Consider the following 22637-nt stretch of genomic DNA (forward strand, 5'->3'; position numbering starts at 1 on the left):
GTACTAATTTATGAATTACAAAGAATTTTATAACACATTTTGTCTTCGCCCCCCAACCGGTTTTACATTTCCACCCCTAAATTATATGTTTGAACTATCGATATACTTTTGTCCAAAAAGGCAATATTAATTATGGCTAATTGGGTTGTCTTATGAGACTTCCAGCTGAAATATCGATTTAATAGGTGTTAACGTAACATTAACAGTTTTTATTTCATCTGAGTTAATTTTTATTTAATTTATAAGACAAGTTAACAGAAATAGAGAACACACTTGGGAGTACTTTTCTGTGTAAATGTTTTCTAATTTTGACTCTTTATCTTCCATCTTTTGAGCATTTCTCGTTCATGTCTTGATTAGGATATATTGATTCAGTATTTTTCATATTTATCTGACAAATCTAAAAAAAATCTATTCTTTACATTTTTGTCTAGTTCTTGCCTTTACTTATTTACTCAAACTTGTTTTTCCTTTGGCTTACTAGATTAAATGTTTATTTATTTTTAATGGACTATCAGAAGTTGAAAAATGCCGAGCAAGAGCGCATAGATAAATTGGAAAAGTTTGAAAACAAAGCAAACTTACAGTTAGAGAGGCAACTCGTCATGGCTTCATGTTGGAGCAGAACATTGTTGACTTTACAAGGAAAACTGAAGGGAACAGAATGGGATCCTGAGAACTCGCATAGGATTGATTTTAGCGATTTTTTGAGGCTTCTTAGCTCTAACGACGTTCATTTCATGGAATATTCTAATTTTGGTCAGACCGTCTCAGGTTTGTGAAATATATGATTGAATTTCTATCTTTTGCACTGTTGAATTCTCTTTTATGCGTTTCAGAAATCTCATGCCTGATACCTTTTCATATAATGATAGGATTTTTGTCATCATTAGTCATTAGCAATGATTATGTGCCATACTTTTAATTATTTTTTAGAACCATCATGCATGCACCCACAAAATTATGTTAGTTTTGGCTATATTCTATTAAAAAAAAAAGAATTGTAGGAGGATGTCCTAAAAAAATTGTCTGATGGGAAGAAAACTGATTAAATTTAGAAGATAGATGATCTAAATTAGAGGAAAAATCAAAATATAGAAACCAACAACGGTAAAAAATTGTTCTATGGTGTTGTTTTTTATATTTTTGTTTAACATTATGCACTTTTAAGTATTTATCTTCTAATTTTAATCATCTATCTTTTTTTTTTCCTTAAAAAAAAAAAAGAGTATCAAGATATCCTGATACACATTTGAACCGTTGTAGGCATGGAAAACTTTTTAACTTTTTATTTGGAGTTATTGTATTAGGTTGAAAGTAGCATGGGGCACATGTCAGTGTGTTTATTCAACATTTATCATAGCTGCAAGCAGCTTTTGCACTTTGTGGTTTACTAGTAATGTTCACATTTTTCCTGCAGTTATTTTACCTTATTATAGAGATGGAGGTGGGGAAGCACGTGGGAACTCTGCTAAAGAAGTTGTATATCGTCGCCATATTATTGACCGGATGCCCATTGATGCTTGGAATGATGTATGGGAGAAGTTGCATCAACAACTTGTAAACGTTGATGTTTTTAATGTAGATTCTGTACCTGCTGAAGTCTACTCTACTATTGCAACTGCTGTTGTGTGGACTATGCGATTTATGCTCTCAGTTGGTGTATACGTCTGGATTGACCGAATCACGAGGCCTATTTACTCCAAATTGATTCCGTGTGATTTGGGTACTCCACAGAAACCAATTAGACAACCCCTTAAGCGTCATGCACTAGGATCGCTGGGCAAAAGCCGGTTAGTTCTAGTTATTTATGGTATTTGTCGGCCATCATTTTGAATTTCTTTATAAATGTTATGATAACAGAATTTCTTTTGACTGCTTTATATTTACTCGGGCACATGCATGGATACCATATAGAGCTTGATATGGTGTTATATATTGTAGTTTATTCTGTGAAGGGTGTTATCATGAAAATGGACACCATGCATATCTCTCTTGATTTCCTATCTCTGTAATGATTTAATTTGTAAGTCCTATCAGGAAGTTAATTTGCCATTCTGTATGGACCTGTAAGTTTTTTGTTTGTTTTTTTTTATTTGACTCGGCAATGCTTTCACCATGTTTTCCAGGAGAATTTCTTTTGTAACCATGTCAAACTTTTAAGTTAATTCTTTTATGAGATTTCAACTGTTCCAGGCTTTATATTTTAAACTTAGTTAATGAATATGATTTTTTTGTTATTTGATTTTAAATGTAGTGATCTTAGCACCCTAAATGAAAATAGAGTTTTTTTTAATTGTTGTATTAGTAAAACTGAATTAGAGAGGCTTTAAAGAAAATAAAGTGTGGAAAAGCTGTTGGACCTGATAATATTCTAATATGAAAATGCTAAGGAGATGATGAAATTTCTTGGCTTACGAAACTTTTTATTATTTTTTGAAGATAAAAAGGATCATGATTGGAGGAGTGTGCTGATCCATATTTTTAAGAATAAAGGTGACCCATAATAGTGTGTGAATTGTAGATGAATTAAGTTAATGTGTCATACATAAAAACTATGGGTGAGAATTATTGAGCTAGGTTACGATGTGATACTAATTTTTCTCAAAATCAAATTGGATTTATGTCGGGTAGCTCTACTATGGAAGCTATACATTTAATAAGAGATTTGATGGAGAAGTATAGGGAGAATAAAGAAGATCTACTTATGATATTTATTGATTTAGAAAAAGCATATGATAAAGTTCCAATAGAAATTCTTTGGAGAGTTCTAGGAAAAAGGAGTTAATAATGCTCATTCATGATATGTATGTAGGAGCTGTTACTTGTATTCAAACACAAAGTGGGTTGACTAAGTATTTTCCTATTTTAGTTTGGTTACATCGAGGATCAGTTTTAAGCCTATATCTTTTTGGCTTTAGTCTTGGATGTTCTTATTAGACATTTACGGAAGGATGTCTCATGTACCATAGTATATGCTTTTTGCTGTAGATATTCTTCTTGTTGATAAGACTAGGGAGGAGTTGAAGGAAAACATGAATTATGGAGGACAACCTTGGAGTCTAAAGATTTTCGTTTGAGTAGATTTAAATCTGAATACATGGAGTGTACTTTTAGTACTAATAGATCTAGTGTGGGGATTATGATTTTGGGCGATCAAGTAATTAATAAGAGTACACATTTTAGATTTCTTGGGTCTATTATTCAAAAGGATGGTAAAATAGATGGGGATATTATTAGTAGAATTCAAGTTGGATAGTTGAAGTGGATGAATGCATCCTGTTGTGCGACATAATGTACCCCTTAAGGGAAAATTCTATAAGATGTTGGTGAGATTTTCTATGCTTTATGGTGCAAAATGTTGGCCATTAATATAGAAGCATAAAATTAAGTTAAATGTTGCAGAGATGAGGATGCTTAGGTGGATGAGTGGCTTCACTCTTAGAAACATAATGCAAAATGAGTTTATAAGCAAAAAGGTTGAAGCAATGGAAGATAAGATTCGAGAGAGTCGCCTAGATGGTTTGGAAGCAATGTTGGCCTTTTGATGACACGGTTAGGAGAGTAGATGTATTAGATTTTGTCATGGTTAAGAAACGTCGAGGTAGAACTAAAAAGATTTTGTTAGAAAATATTAGCAATGAACTTTTTTTAATTAGATTTAAATAAGTATTTGACTCTTAATAGAACACAATGGAGAAGAAGGATTCATGTAGCCGATTCCATGTAGTGGGATTAAGGCTTGATTTTGTTGTTGTATTTGTTTTTACCCCTATTTGGGAGCTTGTTTCACCCTCATCCTTTTTATATTGGGTGTGCTTGATGGAGTTGGAAGATTGAGTTTTATCTTGCAATTTTGAAATAAGTTTCAATCCTTTTCTATCCACTATTTGACAGGGCGAAATTTATATCAGCTGAAGAAACTACAGGTGTCACATTTGATGATTTTGCTGGACAGGAGTACATCAAGAGGGAATTGCAGGAGATAGTGCGAATTTTGAGAAATGATGAAGAATTTCAAGATAAGGGAATCTACTGCCCCAAAGGTGTGCTTCTTCATGGCCCACCTGGCACTGGAAAGACTCTGTTGGCTAAAGCCATTGCTGGTGAAGCAGGTCTTCCATTCTTTGCTGCAAATGGCACAGATTTTGTTGAGGTGCGTGTGTAACTTCATTCATTTCCCTTGTTTCCGTGGGAGGTCACTGTATAATTTTACACTATACTAAAGGATTAAAAAATGCCACTATAAACTTTAAGTTCATGTTTTGTGTGATTTATTATATATTTTAGTTAGGAAGATTATTAGTATTGTTTAGGCAGTATTGCTTATGTTTGAACTAATGCATTTTGAGCATATACAATATAGATGTAATTTACATGCAAAGAATAGGGAGGAAAAATAGGTGACCAAAAGTAATATATGTGTAAAAATTGTTCAAAATGTTTTTCTCAAACTTGGAGTTAATTTACTACATTTTTGAAAAAGATAGTAAAGCAGGATTCACAAAGCTAACATAATTCTTTTAGCTTAATGCTGATGGTGATAATGGTTATGCTATGCTTTTATGTTGGATCCATTTTATTCTTCAACTCATCCACATTATCATCTCTTTCGCTCTTTATGATCTGTTAATGCATGGAATCATAGTTGTCATGTACTTAGAACATGTCTGGTTGTATTTTTTTTTGGTTTATATACTCTTTTTAAACGATGATTTTTTTTGGGTTATTGAGTCATATGATGTATTTTGGACCATTTATGTATTTTATGCACTTCGAGTTTATTTTGTCTATTTTGACTCTTTTTAACCAGAATTGATCACCATCATAATGTTTGACCTCCATATTATCATTTTTGCTTCTATCTCATCATCTCCATCACCATGACCGTCCTCATCTCTCTTGTCTCTCCTTGCATTAAATGCTACAACTAAGGAGTGTTGGAAATGCCTTGAAAAAATGATGCCATGCATGATTGGAACCACTTGGAGTGATGAGCTAGCCTAACTGATGTGATAATTGTCTTATTGCAAATTATCCTATTATGATTACCCTTTTTGACCAGCCGTTGACTACCATCACCAAACCTGACATCCATATCACCATTTTGACTTTTCAAGTCATGTTTGACTTGCCTCCTCAGTCCTCATCACTAACCCTTCCATCCATTGTCTTATTGCAAATTATCCTATTATGATTACCCTTTTTGACCAGCCGTTGACTACCATCACCAAACCTGACATCCATATCACCATTTTGACTTTTCAAGTCATGTTTGACTTGCCTCCTCATCATTCCATCACCATGGCTGTCCTTCGCCTGTCTTTGCTTGCATTAAAATGCTACTACTAAGAAGCCTCAGAAATTCTTGAAATAATAATTCCATGCATTTAAATTGCCTAGCATAATGAGCTAACCTAATATTTATATCCTTTTGTCTAGCTCAAATTAGCCTATTTTAAGCTTTTTTGACAACGTGTTGCCATCGCCAAAGCTGACCCTCACATCACCATTTTTGACTTGCCACCTCATCATTTCCATTTTTATGCCCTCATCCTCTTCCCTTTTGTTGAAATGATATCATTACAAAGGCTTGGAAATATCTTGAAATAATGATGCCATGTGTTGGAATTATCTTGAAACCTTTGAAAACCCACATGAATTCTTCAAAACCTCATTTCCATTACTCCTTCCCTTCCCCATGCCACCCTCTTCGAAAAACAGTAAAATTGAAGTGTTGTGTTCCTTCTTTAATTTTTCAGTTATTCTCAAACCAAACTAAAAACAATTACTTTTTCACTCAATTTTTCTCAATCAAACAAGCATGTGAAAACTAATTTCAATTCAGTTCTGTATTCATTTCAATTTTGAAGTCCTTTTAATTTCCTCTCATTTAATTGATTCAAAAGCAAACAAATCCCAAGCAGCACTGCTACTTTTTTTTATCTTCTGTTGGAGGCACATATTATTCTTCTGGTCCTTAATTGCACGATATTGTTTTTTAGAAACATCATTAGAAAATAAGAACACTCCAGGTATTGAATTTTTCCTATTAATTAAACTCTTGAATCTTCCCTATTAGTTAAACGATGTAACTTCTAACTATGCATACTTAAAGTCAATGAACTATATTTATTATAAGTTGTATGCGTAGACACTTAGATGCATTTGCAGGTGCGGTTTTGCTTCATCATGCTTTTAAATTACATGCAACTTGAGTGGTCTGGTTGGCTCGCCGGACAACTCTAGCCTATCCTAGGTTTGCTACTGTTAACTGAACTTCAATATGAGCAAGCTAGATTTTTTTTAAATAAACCGATCTTTGTTTTAAACGACATCTTTTTGGAGGATAATTAAAGAGGGTATGAGAGGGAGGAAGTGGTGAATTGGATATCTCTCATACTCCATATATATTCTAAAAACGACATCTTTTTGGATTATCATTATAGATGTGGGCTCCGAAAACTCGGCCCCGGCCTCCCCTCGCTTTTTTTTTTTATTCGGCGAGAGAGTTTTAACTGAATAAGTTCCGGGGTAAATTTTGGAAGGCAGATGGGTTTGTAGATAAGACACTACCCAGAGATTTCGCCCTCATTTTGTGAGGACTTTATGATCTGAGTTCTGGTTTCCTATAGGCGCAAGCCCCTATAGTTAATTACCCCTCCCGATAACGAGAGAGAACTTTCGATTAAGGCTAATCGTCAATCAGATTCGTATAGAGATACGTGCATCTGGCATATAGTAGCAGCATAGATTTGGATTTGAAACTTTGAAGATTTAGATTTGGATATTTATTGGTTTTGGAAGGTTTAATATTTAAAATAGAAATTTCACCATCTTGCACTTAAAGCGGATGGTGGGGGAATGGATGTTAGACCCGATCAAGATCCCATGGTTCCGTCGTCCCGGGCCATCGTGGTCCCTGGTCTACTTAGTCATAGGAGATAGTCGACCCAACCTGACAGAAGGATCCTTGTCGGCAGCCATGGGTTGCTTCGTCCAAGGGGACCTTGTAGACCTTGGTTGGATGTTTGTCTAAGGGGACAAATTTGAATCCACCTTAGCTAATAGAGGGCTTTGTGCCCTATCGATCATGTCCTATTGATTCATATCTCAAGGATTTAACGCCACTAAGGAGCGTATTGGCTCTGGCCATAACCGCTATATGTAGTGCCATTTGGCGGCAAAACCACTCGGTTCAGAGAGCCCCGGGTCATAACCGTTTACCTGCAGTGCCATTTGGCGGCGAAACTGCCGGTTAGAGGACACGTACCACGTCCTTACTGGCAAGAGATTGTTTGAGAATGGATCCTAGTAATATTTTCGACTAGGCATTTAACTCTTTTGTAAGCTGAGGTAAATTTTGATTTGTCCACCCTGACAAACTGTTGCGGAGGGCGGATGGATTTTGCTTTAAGCGCGTTGATGGATTTATTTCATTTTTTAATATTTTTGGATTTTTAGTGGAGTTTTTGGGTTTTCGGATGGAGCTTGGAAGACATTTGGATATTTAGGGGACATTGAAAAATATTTGGGAACCCCTCCGGTTAAGATCTGCATTCAACACGGCCATCATCGGGGTGTTTTTGGGGCATTTCCATTTATTGATTGAACCTTGTCACTCTGTCGGGCTGTCGACAGAGGATCGGGTTTCCTTAACGAATCTTCTATGACAGCTTGTAGAGATTTGTAGTCACTTGTATTTGTTATGCATCCTTTGCTCTTGTTGGTAGAGGATCAATGTATTTGTTGTTGCCTTATTACAAGCTTGTATAAATATCTAAGTGCTTGTCATAGGCTCCTTGTACCCTTCTTGTAGATGATATGTTATGTGTATGGTAGAACTTCTTCTGCTGCTCGAAAAACACTTGCATTCATTTTGTATTATTCGCCTTTGCTTGCAGAAGACTGGTGTATTCAGTTGTATGCATATAGTTGGTCGTAAGCAGAATCCGACATTCACTGCATATTGCTCGTTGTATGTTGACTTTCAACATACATAAGTAACTGCATTATTCATTTGTGAGCTCCCTACTATCATTACTTAAATATTGACATAGCATTTACCATTCACAGCTTCATAGGTTGTTTCTCTATTTGTTAATATTTGTCTTTGCTTGGAAGAATTTGGTGTATTATCTTACAAATTTATATTTGAAGACAAGTTCTTCGTTGCCTTTGAAAGCAATAAGATGGTAACACCTTTGCGTGTATGATTAGCATATGCATCAATCATCCTCGTCCTTATATGAACTGTATGACATTCATTCGGATGTATATCACTATCGCTCATGCATGCTTACATATACCCCATAGTTGTTTGTAAGGGAATGTCATTTTCCTTTACTAGTTAGTTAACATTGATCGTAGAGACATCGCAATGTTGACTACATCTTCTTGCATCTCCTTAAGTACTTGTAGGGACTACTACACATGTTTGCAAGACAGTGGATGTCGGTCAAAGGTGCTTCTACACAACTTGTGCGGATCTTGTATATTGAACTGCTATCATATTCTAAGAATCATGAAATCTTTCATTAATTAAGGGAAACTTCATGTTATCCATCATTATCATTTGTGAGTGAAATATTTCACATATGAGTGACAATATTCACCGAAGTATTCTTGTGTATCTATTTGTGTTTTAGATTACACTTCCTTATCAACCAATGATTGCATTCGTATTGTTGTTGCTCATTGAATGCTCAAGTTATCTTCTTCAATTTATTATCCTTTATGTGTAATAAGTTCCATGTGATTTTGTAAGGTTCAAGACCAAGTTCAATATGCAAGTTCGATCCAAGTCCAAGTTCAATTTTGTTTGTTGAAATTGATTCAAGTCCAAAATGGTTCCAAATCATTTGAGTTCCAATCCATCAAGTTCAAGTTCTTGGTATTCAAGTTCAGTTCAAAACTCATTGCACCAATCTCCTTTGAGTTCAAGTAGTCCATATCTTGTTTTGAGTTCAATGTAAAAGTTCATCTTGCAAGTTCGGGTGAAGCTCAAGTTCACTTGAGTTCAAGCTTATTGCTCTAATCATTTGATATTTAAATCAAATGTAAGCTCGAAATCTTATATTTTCAAATTTATTTGAGTTTAAGTTCAATTAGGTCTAATTGAATCAAGTCCATAAGTCCCATTTTTCTTCAAGTCCTTGTCTGTATTTTTGACAAAAATTCGGCAGCCTCCCGACGTCTCCCCCGTTTAGGGGAAAAACCAAGAGGCCGCCTAACCGCCACGTCAATAAAGACGTGCACGGTTGATGTTTGTGAAACACCGCGGCGGTTGTGTTTTTGTTTTTCTCCCACCACGCGCAATAAAGACGTGCATGGGTTTTTTTTTTAAAAAGCATTTTTATTAAAAAAGATACAGTTTTGCTTTCCTCCCGCTCGGGGGTACTTATAAGTGACCCCGCTTTGTCGTACGTGCCGCACCGGGGCCCATCCCACCATGCGCAATAAAGGCGTGCATGGGGCGGTTCTCTAGTTTGCCACGGACATTGAAGTAGGGTTTTGAGTTTAGAAAATTTCATACATTCGCGGGGTGGTCGTGGTTGACACGTAGATCGAGGGGTCACTCGCCTACCTCGTCGTAGGTGTCGCACCGAGGTCCCATCCCACCATGCACACTAAAGGCGTGCTTGGGGCGGTTTACCGGTCCGACACGAACATCGAGGTAAGAGAGGGAGGGGAGCACTTTTTTTAATTAGCTATAATTATTCTTAATTAATTATATTTACTTGTAATTAATTATGATTAATTTAAAATAATTAATTACATTTAATAAAATTAACTAAAATGATTAAATTTAATTAATTATAAATAATTCATGATAATTAATTTTAATAAATGATAATTAATCAATAATAATTAAAAATAATAAAAAACATTAATTAAAATTAATTATAATTAAATTAATTATAATTAATTAAATTTAATTATAACCATTTAATTAAAATTAAATATAATTAATTATAATAAATATAATTAACTAAATAATTATAATAATAATAAAAAAAACATAATATTAGTTAAATCCCTCCATCCCTTCTCTCGGTTTAGAGGATTTAAGGGATCTGGGCGAGAATCGCGTGAGAGGGAGGCGGTTACCTTCACTACACCCCTTGTTGTCTCCGCTGCCGTAACTTTCTATTCGAACCGAAAGGAGGGAGGAGGCTGTGGCTGCGGCTATGGTGTCGGGCAAGGTAAGCTTCTTCTCAATCTCTCTCTCTCTCTGGATTGGTGGCTGGATGACGAAGAGGGGGTCGGTTAGAGAGGGAGATCGGGATCTGGTCGGAGCAGTGAAGGGAGACGGGAGTTTGGTCGGAGGCTGGGAGGATTCTGGCTGCTGGGCTCGGGATTGAGGGGAGACCGGGAGGCAGTGGAGATCGGTCGGAGCTTGGAGTCGAGAACTGCGAGAGGAATTGGGAGGAGTTCGTGGAAGGAGAAGAGCAGCCCCTAGCCATGGGGTTGGTTCGACATTTAAAGGCGAGATCGCAGATTTTGAGCAGGATTTTCGGAACGGCGTCGCATGTACAGTGATTTTGACGGGATTTCCGGCAGTATTCGTGGATCTGTCGGGTAAGGTATGTATGCGATGCTTTTTTTTTTACATGAAGGTCAACAATAGATTAGGATATTTCTCATTTAAAATCTTATAATGCTTGCTTCATTCTCTTTTTATAAATGTTGATATTGAAAATTTTCAATCTGACACTAGTGAAATTGCTAAACATTATAGAGTTCCTTTTCCTGAAAGTAAATATGGATCCTCTACTTCTTATATGAAATTTCACTCTGATATTTGGGTATCTTTAAAATCCCTAATATTTCCTGAGCTAAAGGATTTGTAACATCAATGATTTTTGTATTCGGATGACATGAGTTTATCTTTATAAACAAATATCCGATGTCACTCATATTCTTCTAATCTTTATCTTTATGATTAAAATTCAATTTTATGATACTATTAACAAATTTGGATAAATAATTCTCATGATTATTTTAATCAAAATTTTTATTCTTTCCTCAATAGTGAAGGTATTATTCGCTAGCTCTGGCATCCTAACAACATACAACAAAATAGGGTGATACAAAAAATTGGAACCTCCTAGAATTTATAATGATTCTTATTTATCTAAAATCAAGTTCCCAAAGGATATTTGAGAGTTGTTATAACCACTATATATCTTATTAATAGAATATCCTCTAGGTTGATTGATTTTAGAAGTCCCTTGAACTATCTTGCTAAATTTTTTCTCATAATTGTTTTTCTTTAAAATTTCCTTTAAAAATTTTCTAAAAGCATGATCTGATAGATTTACAAAACTTATGTATGGAATTAGATATAAACAAAGCTAAGGAGAACTTGTATTTTTTATAAAGCATTACACTTTTGAAAAATTTAAATTCTTATTGTGTATGTTGACGAAATAATTGTTACAGGGGGATGATAATGAAAGAAAGAAATTACTCAGGAAAAAACTCAGCACAGAGTTTGAAATAAAAAAACTCAGTAAGTTTAAATATTTCTTTAGTATAAAATTGACCCAAATAGAAAAAAAAATTTCTCTCAACAAAAGTATGCTATAAAATTTTCTTAGAGAAATATCTAAATGATTGGTTGCAAGTCATGTGAAAATTGAATTGAACCAGGTTAGAAACTTGACACAAATGAAGATGGAATTGAAGTTGACATTGGGAAATATCAAAGATTAGTTAGAAAATTACTTTATATATTCCACACTCATCTTAATGTTGTCTTTTTAGTAAGTCTCATAAGTTAATTTATACAAAAAGAAAAGGAATCTGACCTTCAAGCTGCTTACAGAGTTTTCAGGCATCTAAAATCAAATCATGAAAAAGGGATTCTCTTTAAAATACAAAGAACTCTATACATTTAAGGTTATGTTGATGCTGATTATGCACTTGTGGATAGGTGATCCACTTCATGATATTCCACATTATTGGGAGGAAATCTACTAACATGTGGATGCAAAAAATAATTTGTCTTCTCAGTAGCAGGTGCTGGATCTAAATTCAGAACAATCACTCAATATATCTGTGTACTCTTATGAAAAATTATATTGGAAGATTTAAATGTCAAGTGTAAAGGATCTATAAGGATATACTATGACAACAAATCTGTTATCATCATTGCCCATAATTCAATATAATATGATCAAGTAAGAAATTAGAAAGTTGTTAATTTGTACTCCATATGTTCCTATAAGAAATCAACTTGTAACATATTTGTCAAAAGACTTTGCATTCTGATGCATCTTGGAAGTAAAACTAGTAGATAAGAAGAAAAATGTAGGAACCAAATATTAACAAATATTAATGCTAATTTTTTGATTATATGTTCAACAAATAATGAAATATATAACTGATATACTATTCGAGCTGTAGATCGGCTCTCCCACAAACCCTAGGCATTGCTAGGAATAACTCCAAAGAAAAACTACAACAAACTCAATTACATAATAAAAATAAAACCACCTAATTAACTCTAATATAAACCTTCCTACTTCCCTCCTAAATTTGAATTCAAATTAGCCATTTTTCTCTAAATAATGCTTTCCTAATTTTGTTCCAATCAAATCAGCTATCTTTTCCTAATTAAAATATTTCTAATTCCCTCACAATCAAATTAGCCCTTTTTCCCTAAATAAATATTTTCTAATCCCTCTTTTCCTAAATAAACTTTTTCTAATTAGTTTCCCCTTAATTCCTCCTCCTTACATAATGAATAATAGAGGCCCCACAAGGGCGTATCACATTCCTATATCAACAAATATTGTAAATTCAGACATACAGACATATGGGATTAGCAAATAGGAAAGCTGATGGGCCATGAATTCATGTGCTAAACAAGGAAACCATTTGCCACCGATCCATGTGCAAACAAGAGGGAGAGCCACAGATTGCTCCCACCAACGGAAATAGGAAAGTGATAGTAGGCGGATAGTAGATAAGACGTACAAGTAAATTATGGATGGCGGTGTTTTTTTATTTTGAAATTATTATAGTTATTATTTCTACTTAAGATTGTGTAGTTTCTATTTGTTCTCTACATATTTGTGTATAAATACCCATTGAAGGAATTAACAAACTAAGCTTTCTAGCCACTTCTTTTCTATAGGTTTTATTCAATGTGCAATTGCATTTCACAAATCCATGCTATCATGATTGGCTTAAGCATCATTTTGTTTGTTCTTTGCTTTTATTACTCCTAAATGACTTTATTTCTATTAAACTCTCTGATCCTTAACATTGCTTGTCTAACATTCTAAAGCTTATCATCATATTGATCTACCACTCTCTTATCCTGATTCCCCTTAACTGTTAATATTGAGTTAAAGTAACTAAATATTTTCCTTCCCTTCCTCCGCCAAATGAGTATCTCTTTTCTTCTATCCCTTGTCTTGGCTAAGAAAACCCAAAGTCCACTCCATTGGAATCAATAGGCCCATTCCTGTTACAATTGATTACATTATTGTATGATGATTGACAGTGCCTGGTGGAAGTGTCATCATATATAGGAAGGTCAAAATTTTCACAAGCTGAAGACGTTTCTAAAAGTAATGGTACAAATCCATTGATGCTGTAATTTGATGGGAATGACTGCAGGCTTACAGAAATTAAATTCATATTAGATAATTATTTTAGCTATGGTAGGTAGATCTATTGTAGAGTTGATTTTAATTCTAAAGTAATCTGATGGAACATTATAGAGTAGAGAATGATTCATCATGTAATTTTTGTTGATCCTGATAAGGTTGTATGATTGAGTTTTAGTTTAGCGGATATTAATTTGAAGAGGTGTGTGCTAAAGGTTTTGTGACGGTTTTAAAGATATACATGGAATTATAATTGGTTTTGAAGTAGTTGTGGCTTGGCCATAGTGTTTTCAATCATAATAAAATTACATCATGGATGAACATTAAGTTTTCCTTTTTTATAATGGTTATGAATATTCTGTACTTGAAATTTATCATTATCTGTTAGTCTTTTAAAAAGAATAAATGATCCCTTAATTTAGAAGTTTTCAAATGTGGATATAAATGAGGATATAGTTTTCAGAATTTGAGCTTGATGGTTAAGATGAAGAAATGTATCTGTTAGAATTCATAGAATTTGAGAAGGGGAAAAATACCTTCTTCTTATTATACAAAATTATCTTTATTTATAGATATATACAAGATGTCTTAATAAAGAAATAAATAACTTCTAATTGATACATAATTGCCTCAATATAATCCTTCATAATTCAGCTACCCAAATATAAAAGGATATTGGCGTGATCCAGATGAGCCTCCCACGGATTCTCATCCTGACCGTGAGATCAAATGCCAAGGGATGACTGAGATTTTGACAGTATCAATATTACTATAAGATGAGAATATAAAGCCAAAAAGATAGATTTTATAAATTTTCTATTTGATCAACTAGGAATTAAGGTGTAAAGCATTGGATAGCTAATAAATTGCTAAAAACGAAGTTTAGTTTGGAAAAATGAAAATGTAAGATTGTGTATGGAAACACTAGGAAGAAGAGTGATTAAAAATTATATTAGAGAATGTGAGAGTTGCGTCTTTTGATGATTAAGATAATTAAAATTAAAATAAAATTTTGTTGTTCTTATTGGAGATGATCAAATTAGAAATGCACTATTAAGATGTCTAATATAAATTGATGTCAAGGATAATGAATGAAATAAAGGGCTAAAGGTAACATGGTCATATGTTGTGCAAAAGTATTTGCACATTATAAAGTTTGCAATTTAAGTAGCACACAACAAAAGAAATATTGAAGGTGGATTCATAAAGCTGATCTCAAGTATTTGGCATCTAGCAGATGACGGTGTTGAAATTTTGGGTTTGTGCCTTTACAAATATTTTTGCAAATTTACAAATTTCTGCTGGCTCAGTTTGATTTAAAAAATAGAAAACTCTTAACTTTTTTTTTTTAGCTACGATTCACAGTTTGTACTGTTTTCTGATTCTAAAGTTTAGTTGTACGTTCAAATTTATTTCTAACTTGGGATTTTAATCAAACAGATGTTTGTAGGTGTTGCTGCTTCCCGGGTCAAAGATCTTTTTGCTAATGCTAGGTCGTATGCTCCCTCTATCATTTTCATTGATGAGATAGATGCAATTGGGAGCAAGCGCGGTGGACCAGATATTGGCGGGGTGAGATTTATATTGGATATATTGGAGTTTTTAGATTTTACGTATTCTGTTAGGAGTGCTTTGCATTTCCTACGAATATTACTGACCTTACCATGTCTTGGATTGTTTTTCTGGGATACTAGAATGGATGCGAAGATTTTTCATATGAGCCCCTAATTAATTTACTAGTTGTGTCACTATCTCTGATGTACTGCGTTCTAAGGTCTAGACTTTTTAATTCACATACATCAATGCAGTCTACTTTAGTAAGAAACATGAAACTATTGCTGGAAAACAAGCTATCAATCGCAATAACTATTTGCAGTTTTTTATGAAAATAGAAAATGGGTTGAATCCAATTATAGTGAAAAGATTTATGCTTTCTAATAAAAGTTGATGCAAGAGATGTAACGATCACAGAAGACACCCAAGTGAATGAAATTTTATACACAAAAAAAAGAAACCGGATTGCCTCATTACATTTTTAGCTAATAATAAAATAATATTATAAGAAGAAGAGCGAAAAATTGATAAAGAGGCTAAGATGGAAGGAATTAACCAATTGGAAAATCTCATGTTTGAATTAGAAAATCGCATCTTTTAGATTATGTCTTACTTATCATCAAAGGTTAGAATCTGGGAAGAAGTACATACAAAATAAATTTTTATTTAAGACAATTTATTTCTAACATATTTGAGAGCCTCATGAAACAAGAAGGTAATACAGTCCATAGGAAAAAGGCATATGGGGATAACATTTACCATACGAACAAAATTATGAGAAGTATGTTGCTTGAACAAAATGCAAGCAATAGGTGAAGATGCAGGGATATGATAGTCCCATGAGCCACAGTAATGGTTAATTGAAATAGTCATGGAAGTGCTCATATTGATAACAATAGGAGCCACCACATTAATAGCAATAAAGTATACAAGATAGAATATGCCCCACATCAGTTCTCCTTGGGTTGGAAAATTTAGCTGTAATGAATATGATATTTTTCTAATAAATGTGGACGTAATTGTTGGATTTCTTGTTGTCATGACTGACTCATCACATGTTAATTTCATTACTTCACAAAGTATCTTTGATATCCACCATCAATAGTGGATACGATTTCGTCTCTAATAATAGTTTTAAAAACTAGATTAATATGACTATTTAGTAAATATGCAGATGATCTATTTGATTTAATGGTAAGTGACCGTGAAAAGAAAGACACAAATCTTTAGTATTGATTGTTGATTTATGTTGTAATAATATCAGATTAGTTATATTCAATTCGATTAATATATATTTTTTTTTAGATTTCTGGTTTGTCAATATGATGCATGTAGAGGTAACGACAAATTACTTATGCTTTTTTATGAACATATTATAAATAATTCTATGAGGAGGATACATGAGAAATAATTAAAATGAATATTTATAATATTTCCTATGAACATATTATAAATAATTCTTTGAGGAGGATACTGATAGGAAATACTTGAGTTCGCAAGTAATCCTATCGGAATTACTTGAGTTTGCAAGCAACCCTAATGATAATTGGTGAAAACAGTGAGAAAGAATACAAGAACGCCAACAAAATCAATCCAAAACAGTAGATTTAATTAGGGAAATAAAAAAAAAATCAAACATAAAGCAAAGATACAATTGATCCTCAATTCGAGAGGAGGATCGTTCTCTTCTAATCTCTAGATGACGAGTCTAGAGCCCTAGACGCCAAGGAAAACTCTAAGAGAACAACTCAAATCATGCATGCCCTAACCCTAGCATCCCTCCCTATTTTAATACATATCTCCCTAATAAAAACCAATAAAAGATTTCCTAAAATAAATTGATTATTCAAATAGTTTCCCTATGCAAATCCCCCCCCCTTTCCCTTTCCCTCTCTCTCTTTGCCGCCCTAGGGGGGCCCACACACTTGGGAGGCATTCAAAGGAGGCGGCTTAGCCCGCCTCCGGTAGATATGAACAGGTCCAGGTTGGGTCGGTTTGGATGGTTCAGGCCGAACCGTAACAATAACCCCTACCCAAAGAATCACATTGTCCTCAAGGCGAAAACTAGGAAACTGATGTTTCACCATCTCTGGCTCCCACGTGACATCATAGTCAAGAAGATTCTTCAACTTGATCAACACTTTCTTAGTTCTATCTTCTTATTGGCGAACTCCCATCAACTCTAAGGGTTCCAAAATCACCACGAAATCCTCAGTAAGTGTCACAGGTAGCTCCGAGATGGCTGTATAATCCCCAATGACCCTTCTCAACTGAGATACATGGACATGATATATAGCCGCCGTTGGTGGTAGTTTCGGCCGATACGCCACCTCCCCAATTTTCTCCAATACTTCATAAGGTCCAAAGTACCTTGGAGCAAGCTTATCATTCCTCCTGTGGGTGACTGTCTTCTGTTATATGGTCGGAGCTTCAAGAACACCCTCTCCTGTACTTTGAACTAGATGTCCTTCCTATGCCCATCAGCTTGTTTCTTCATAATTTGTTAAGCTCTTAGTAAATGTCTTTTCAACTCCTCTAACACTCTATCCCTCTCCTCCAAGTACTCCTCAACTGAAGAAACTAGGGTACTTCTACTCTCAAAGTGCACCAAGTGAGGAGGATCCCTTCCGTACAACACCTTGAATGGGGTCATCTGAGAAGTAGAATGATAAGAGGTGTTATACTAGTATTCGGCCCAAGATAGCCGCTTGGCCCATAGCTTGGGTGTCTCCGACACGAAGCGTCTCAGGTAGGTTTCCAAGCTCCTATTGACCATTTCTGTTTGGCCATCCGTCTGTGGGTGGTAGGCGGTGCTCCTCTTCAGAACTGTCTATTGTAATCTTAACAACGCCTCTGGTACTTTATGCAACCCGACCACCTCTCTGATGAAAGCTGAAGCCACTGTCACCGCGGTGTATGAATGTCGGAGGGAGATGAAATGAGCATACTTGCTCAATTTGTCCACCACCACCAGAATCACAATGAAATCTTCTGAATGGGGCAGCCCATATATGAAGTCCATATATATCTTCTCCCATACTAGTCTTGGTAAAACTAACGATTGTAGTAGTCCTCCTAACGACATAGCCAGGTATTTGTTCCTCTGACAGACCTCACACCTGGCCACCATTTCCTCCACATCTATGTGTATCCCCTTCTAGTACAGTTCCTAGGCTAACCTCCTCTATGTCTTCTGCACCCCTGAATGACCCCGAACAACGCTTCCATGAAACTCCTGGAGTAAGTATGGAATGTGGATTGAAGTCCGATGCATCACAAACCTCCCCTTATATAGCAGTCTGTCTCCCTCCAAGGAGTACTCTGTGTGGCTACCCCCTTTCCTTAGTAAAATTGTCCTGATTTTTTGCAACTTATCCCTAGCACTCTCCTCCCTGATGACCTCCCTATCTAACATCAAAGAAATCGATACCGCCACTGTTTGCAGCTCCCCCATACATCTGGACAAGGCATCTGCTGCCTTGTTCTCCACTCCTAGCCTGTACTAGATTTCAAAATCTTATCAAAAAATTTGGATAGCCACCTCTGATGCTCTTCAGTTACCATCCGTTGCTCTAACAAATACTTCAGGCTCCTTTGATCGGTTCTGACAATAAAATGCCTATCTAAAAGGTAGGGTTGCCACTTCTGGATGGCTAAGACGATGACCGTCAACTTCCTCTCATAAACTAATTTTAGCCTGGCGAAAGTAGTCGTCTTCTCGAGAGCTTGTGAGTGAATAAGAGTTGCTGCCTAGCATATCTCGTGAGTTTGTGATCCAAAGAGGAGGTGAAGTTCTCCCTATGTTTGAAGAGGAGCCATCTTTTTCAAAGGGCTACGAAGAGAAATTGAGTTAACTTTGTGTGCGAAGAGGCATTGTCTAAAGCGGAAACGTGAAGGACTGCAAAGAGGAGCCAAGAAGTTGTTGTCTAACACCATCCCTATAGTTTGTGGGTGAAAGAGAGGAGGTGAAGTTCTCTCTTTGTGCAAAGAGGATCCATCTTTTCCAAAGGGCTATGAAGAGGACTCAATTTGACCATGCATGTGAAAAGGAGACATTGTCTTGAGTTTATACGTCGAAGTGGATGTGAAGTTGTGCCTTGGTGCGAAGAACTGTAACGAGGAGCCATGTCGAGTGAGTGCATGATTGTGAGGGTTATTCTAGTTTGTATTAAAATCCTAATTAGAGGAAAAAACATCAATATATGGAGAAATAAAAAAGTGTATGCCCCAAGAATAATGCAACTTATGTTATTGCCTTTTAATAATATAAATAGTACGTGCTATTTTGACACCTTGCACTTCTTACTATGCAAATAACATATGGGGCGTGCTTTGCCATGGGAAGTAACATGCACTATAATGCGTTATTGACATATAAAGGTGCATCTTTGAAGGCTGTTTTTATATTATAGTAAGGTTATCAATATTACAATCCATCTACATGAAGACTATGTTTTCATTGATATTATCTTTCATGAGAACACTGCAATCCCATTTAATCTACTACTACAATTCTATTATCTATTCCCCTTTCACCTATAGCTATGGCATCTACTATTCCCGCATAGGTTTAAAACTCTATCATCGAATCTACGTCTTCTTATTGATGTATAAAATGATAAACCACCATGTTTTAACCATCAATTTTACTTTTATATTCCCTTTGATCATATATCACCTTTTTTAACATTGGTTTGCCTTTTTCTCTATTTGCTATCCATATTGCTAGCAACAGTTCTACTTGATCCCAATTAGAAGCATGCAATGAACATTGAAATGAGTGCTCTTATTGATACATACTTTATAGTATGCCATTTTATATCGTTTGATCTTTATTTTCGTTATTGTTAAGTTCCATCCTAGAGGAACTATTGAAAGCCACACGACTAGCTTGATAGTAAAAGAATAACAATTGGTTCATGTCATTGTTGATTTTAAGACTTTCTCTTTTTTTTTTGGCATAATTCAGTTCATTCTATTTAATTTTTATTGCTATTAACATTGTTTAAAATTGCGTAATATGATGCCCGCTTTGAGGTCCATCTCAACGCAATTCTAGTGAAAAAAGTCTCGAGGTTTACACCTCAAATTTTTTATGAGATGTGTGTTTTAGCTTGGTTGAGGCACATCTTGAGGCGCGCCTTGACTCGCTTGTGTGAGGCTTACACCTCAATATATATATATATATATATATATATAATTTTTTTTTTCATGGAGGCTTATATATATATATTTTCATGGAGACCTCATGAAGCTATATATATGGCTCCAATGTACATTGCATTGGGGAGAATAAACTACGTAAGCTTAAAAGAGTCAAATCCTTTTGCTTGGTTATACAAACTCTGCAGGGCTCTTGTTGATATTAGACTATGTTTTAGTATTTTTTATTATTCTATCTTTATTTGACACTTCTTTGACCTACTGATTCTTGTTGTGTTTAGAAATGTAGTAGTATAGTAACAAGGATGGTTCTTTATATTATATAATCATGTTCTATGTAATCATAGTGTTTCTTGCCACGTAATCATATTATTTAAATGATGTTTTTCATCAAAGATCTAGGATGCCCAAAGCACTTTTTTGGCATTGAGCTTGCATATTGTAAAAGGACTCTCTCTCTCTCTCTCTCTATGCTAAGACCAACTTGAAATGAACCTTCTTGAATGTAAGCTTATTGCCTCTGTTATTGATACTCAATAGATCTCAGAGATTGAGGAACTCTTTGAAAGGTGCTTCTCACTATTGTTGTCTGGTTGGCAAACTTGTCTATTTGTTTGTGATTAGGCTTGATGTATTATTTTTCTATTGGTGTGGTTAGCTAACATATGCGAATTCAAAGAAGAAATATTAGGAGCCTTTCATATTGATTTTAAAATATATCAAGAAGTTTCCAAGAAAATGATTAGTCTATTATTAACGAAACAATCATCTAAAGGTTAAAGCCTATGTTGATTTGATTACATTTAATGTATTTAAGATAGGATATCAACTTCCAGATATTACATCTCTTGGTAGAAATCTTGTGTTATGGATAAGTAAGAAGTAAATAATTATAGCCAGATCTATGTTCAAGTAGAATACATGGTTACGATTCACTTTGCTTGTCAGATAATGCGAGTAAAAACCTTTTTTTTGAATATATTGGTTTTGCTATTGCCTAGCCTATGATCTTAAACTATGATAAGAATCAAGCCGCCATCTATATTGATGGTAACACAGTTGGCGACAAAATTCTAAATGCACACCCGCTATCTATATTAAGACAATCCTTGCTTCTCATTTTTCCAATAAAGGATAATTGACTGATATATTTACCAAAGTGCTTGTATATCACAACCATTATTAAGTAAGATTTAGTTGATAGATATGTTCTGGCTTGAGGGGAGTGCTAGCATGGAAAATGAATAATCTAATTGAAAGTAATATATAAAGTGAGTGGCATGTATTAATTAGATGTATCTTATAACATTTTACTCATTTTTCTATTATGAATAGAGAAGTTCTCTAATGAACAAGGCATAACAATCTATTTTTCTTCTATAACAATAATCTACTGGGCTTTTAGAGTCCTATTGTTTATATGTTTAAACCAGGTATTTTGAATGAGTCTGAAAATACTGATGTAATTCGACATATTCAATAAGTTCCTTATGAATTTGCAAATCAACAAATTTGGAAATAAAAACAAAATTAATACCGTTTTTTTGATTGTATCAACAAATAATTCTCTCAAGTTACAATTCTAGATTGTTTATTATAAATAAAACAACTTTAGCAAGTATTATTTGTTCTATTTTAAAATTTGGAATAAATTTAGAATCTAATTTAAATTTAGGTTTGTATATGTTTGAGTATCAATTTCAGATTTTAGTTTCGACTCTTGTTCAATTTTAGATTTAAGTGAATGAATAGTTTTTTCTACAAGCTCTAATACATCATCAAATGTGAGTTCTCCTGCAAATTTATATTTATTTTTAAATGAAAATTTATACACAAGAACTAGGGAATATTTTGCTTAATGCATGGCGAGAATATTTTGCATGCATGACTTAAGTAGGACTCAAACTTTTGTCTGAGCTAGGGCTAACCGGTAACAAATGCTTAACTTTCTCTTAAAAGCAAAGCTATTATTCTTACAGCTATTTATTATGTTCAATGTAAACATAAAAATTTAAATTCCAATTCGTGTAAAAATCCAAGCTTTTAAATAGAAATGAACTGCAAGAAATTAATGACCATGAAAGCAATCAAACAAATATTAGAAATTTTATGTATGAAAAAGAAACCAGATTGTAATATATCTGAATGAAGTAGAGAGAGAGAGAGAGAGGATGAGAATTAACTAATAGGCCTGCCTACTATAATGCTTGTAGTTTCACACTTGGATCGGTGATTGAAATTCATAAACAAGATGATAGTTTATCAAAGTGGAGGGTTGCGTTAGGTAGTCGACAGCCA

The 22637-nt window shown here is 34.5% G+C and overlaps 1 protein-coding gene across 1 annotated transcript in view; it reads left to right on the forward strand.

Annotated features, from left to right (window-relative positions):
• The window catches only part of LOC110098297 (probable inactive ATP-dependent zinc metalloprotease FTSHI 4, chloroplastic), a 51952-nt gene that overhangs the window by 5516 nt on the left and 23799 nt on the right, over positions 1 to 22637 (forward strand). Inside the window, exons 3-6 of the mRNA XM_028698472.1 lie at positions 1421 to 1793; positions 3898 to 4156; positions 15063 to 15342; positions 16351 to 16370. Of these exons, the coding sequence (XP_028554305.1) occupies positions 1421 to 1793; positions 3898 to 4156; positions 15063 to 15342; positions 16351 to 16370 (932 nt within the window). The remainder of the gene's footprint in view (positions 1 to 1420; positions 1794 to 3897; positions 4157 to 15062; positions 15343 to 16350; positions 16371 to 22637) is intronic.

The sequence above is a fragment of the Dendrobium catenatum genome, unplaced genomic scaffold (assembly GCF_001605985.2).
Source record: "Dendrobium catenatum unplaced genomic scaffold, ASM160598v2 fragScaff_scaffold_1089, whole genome shotgun sequence".
Classification (NCBI taxonomy): Eukaryota; Viridiplantae; Streptophyta; class Magnoliopsida; order Asparagales; family Orchidaceae; genus Dendrobium; species Dendrobium catenatum.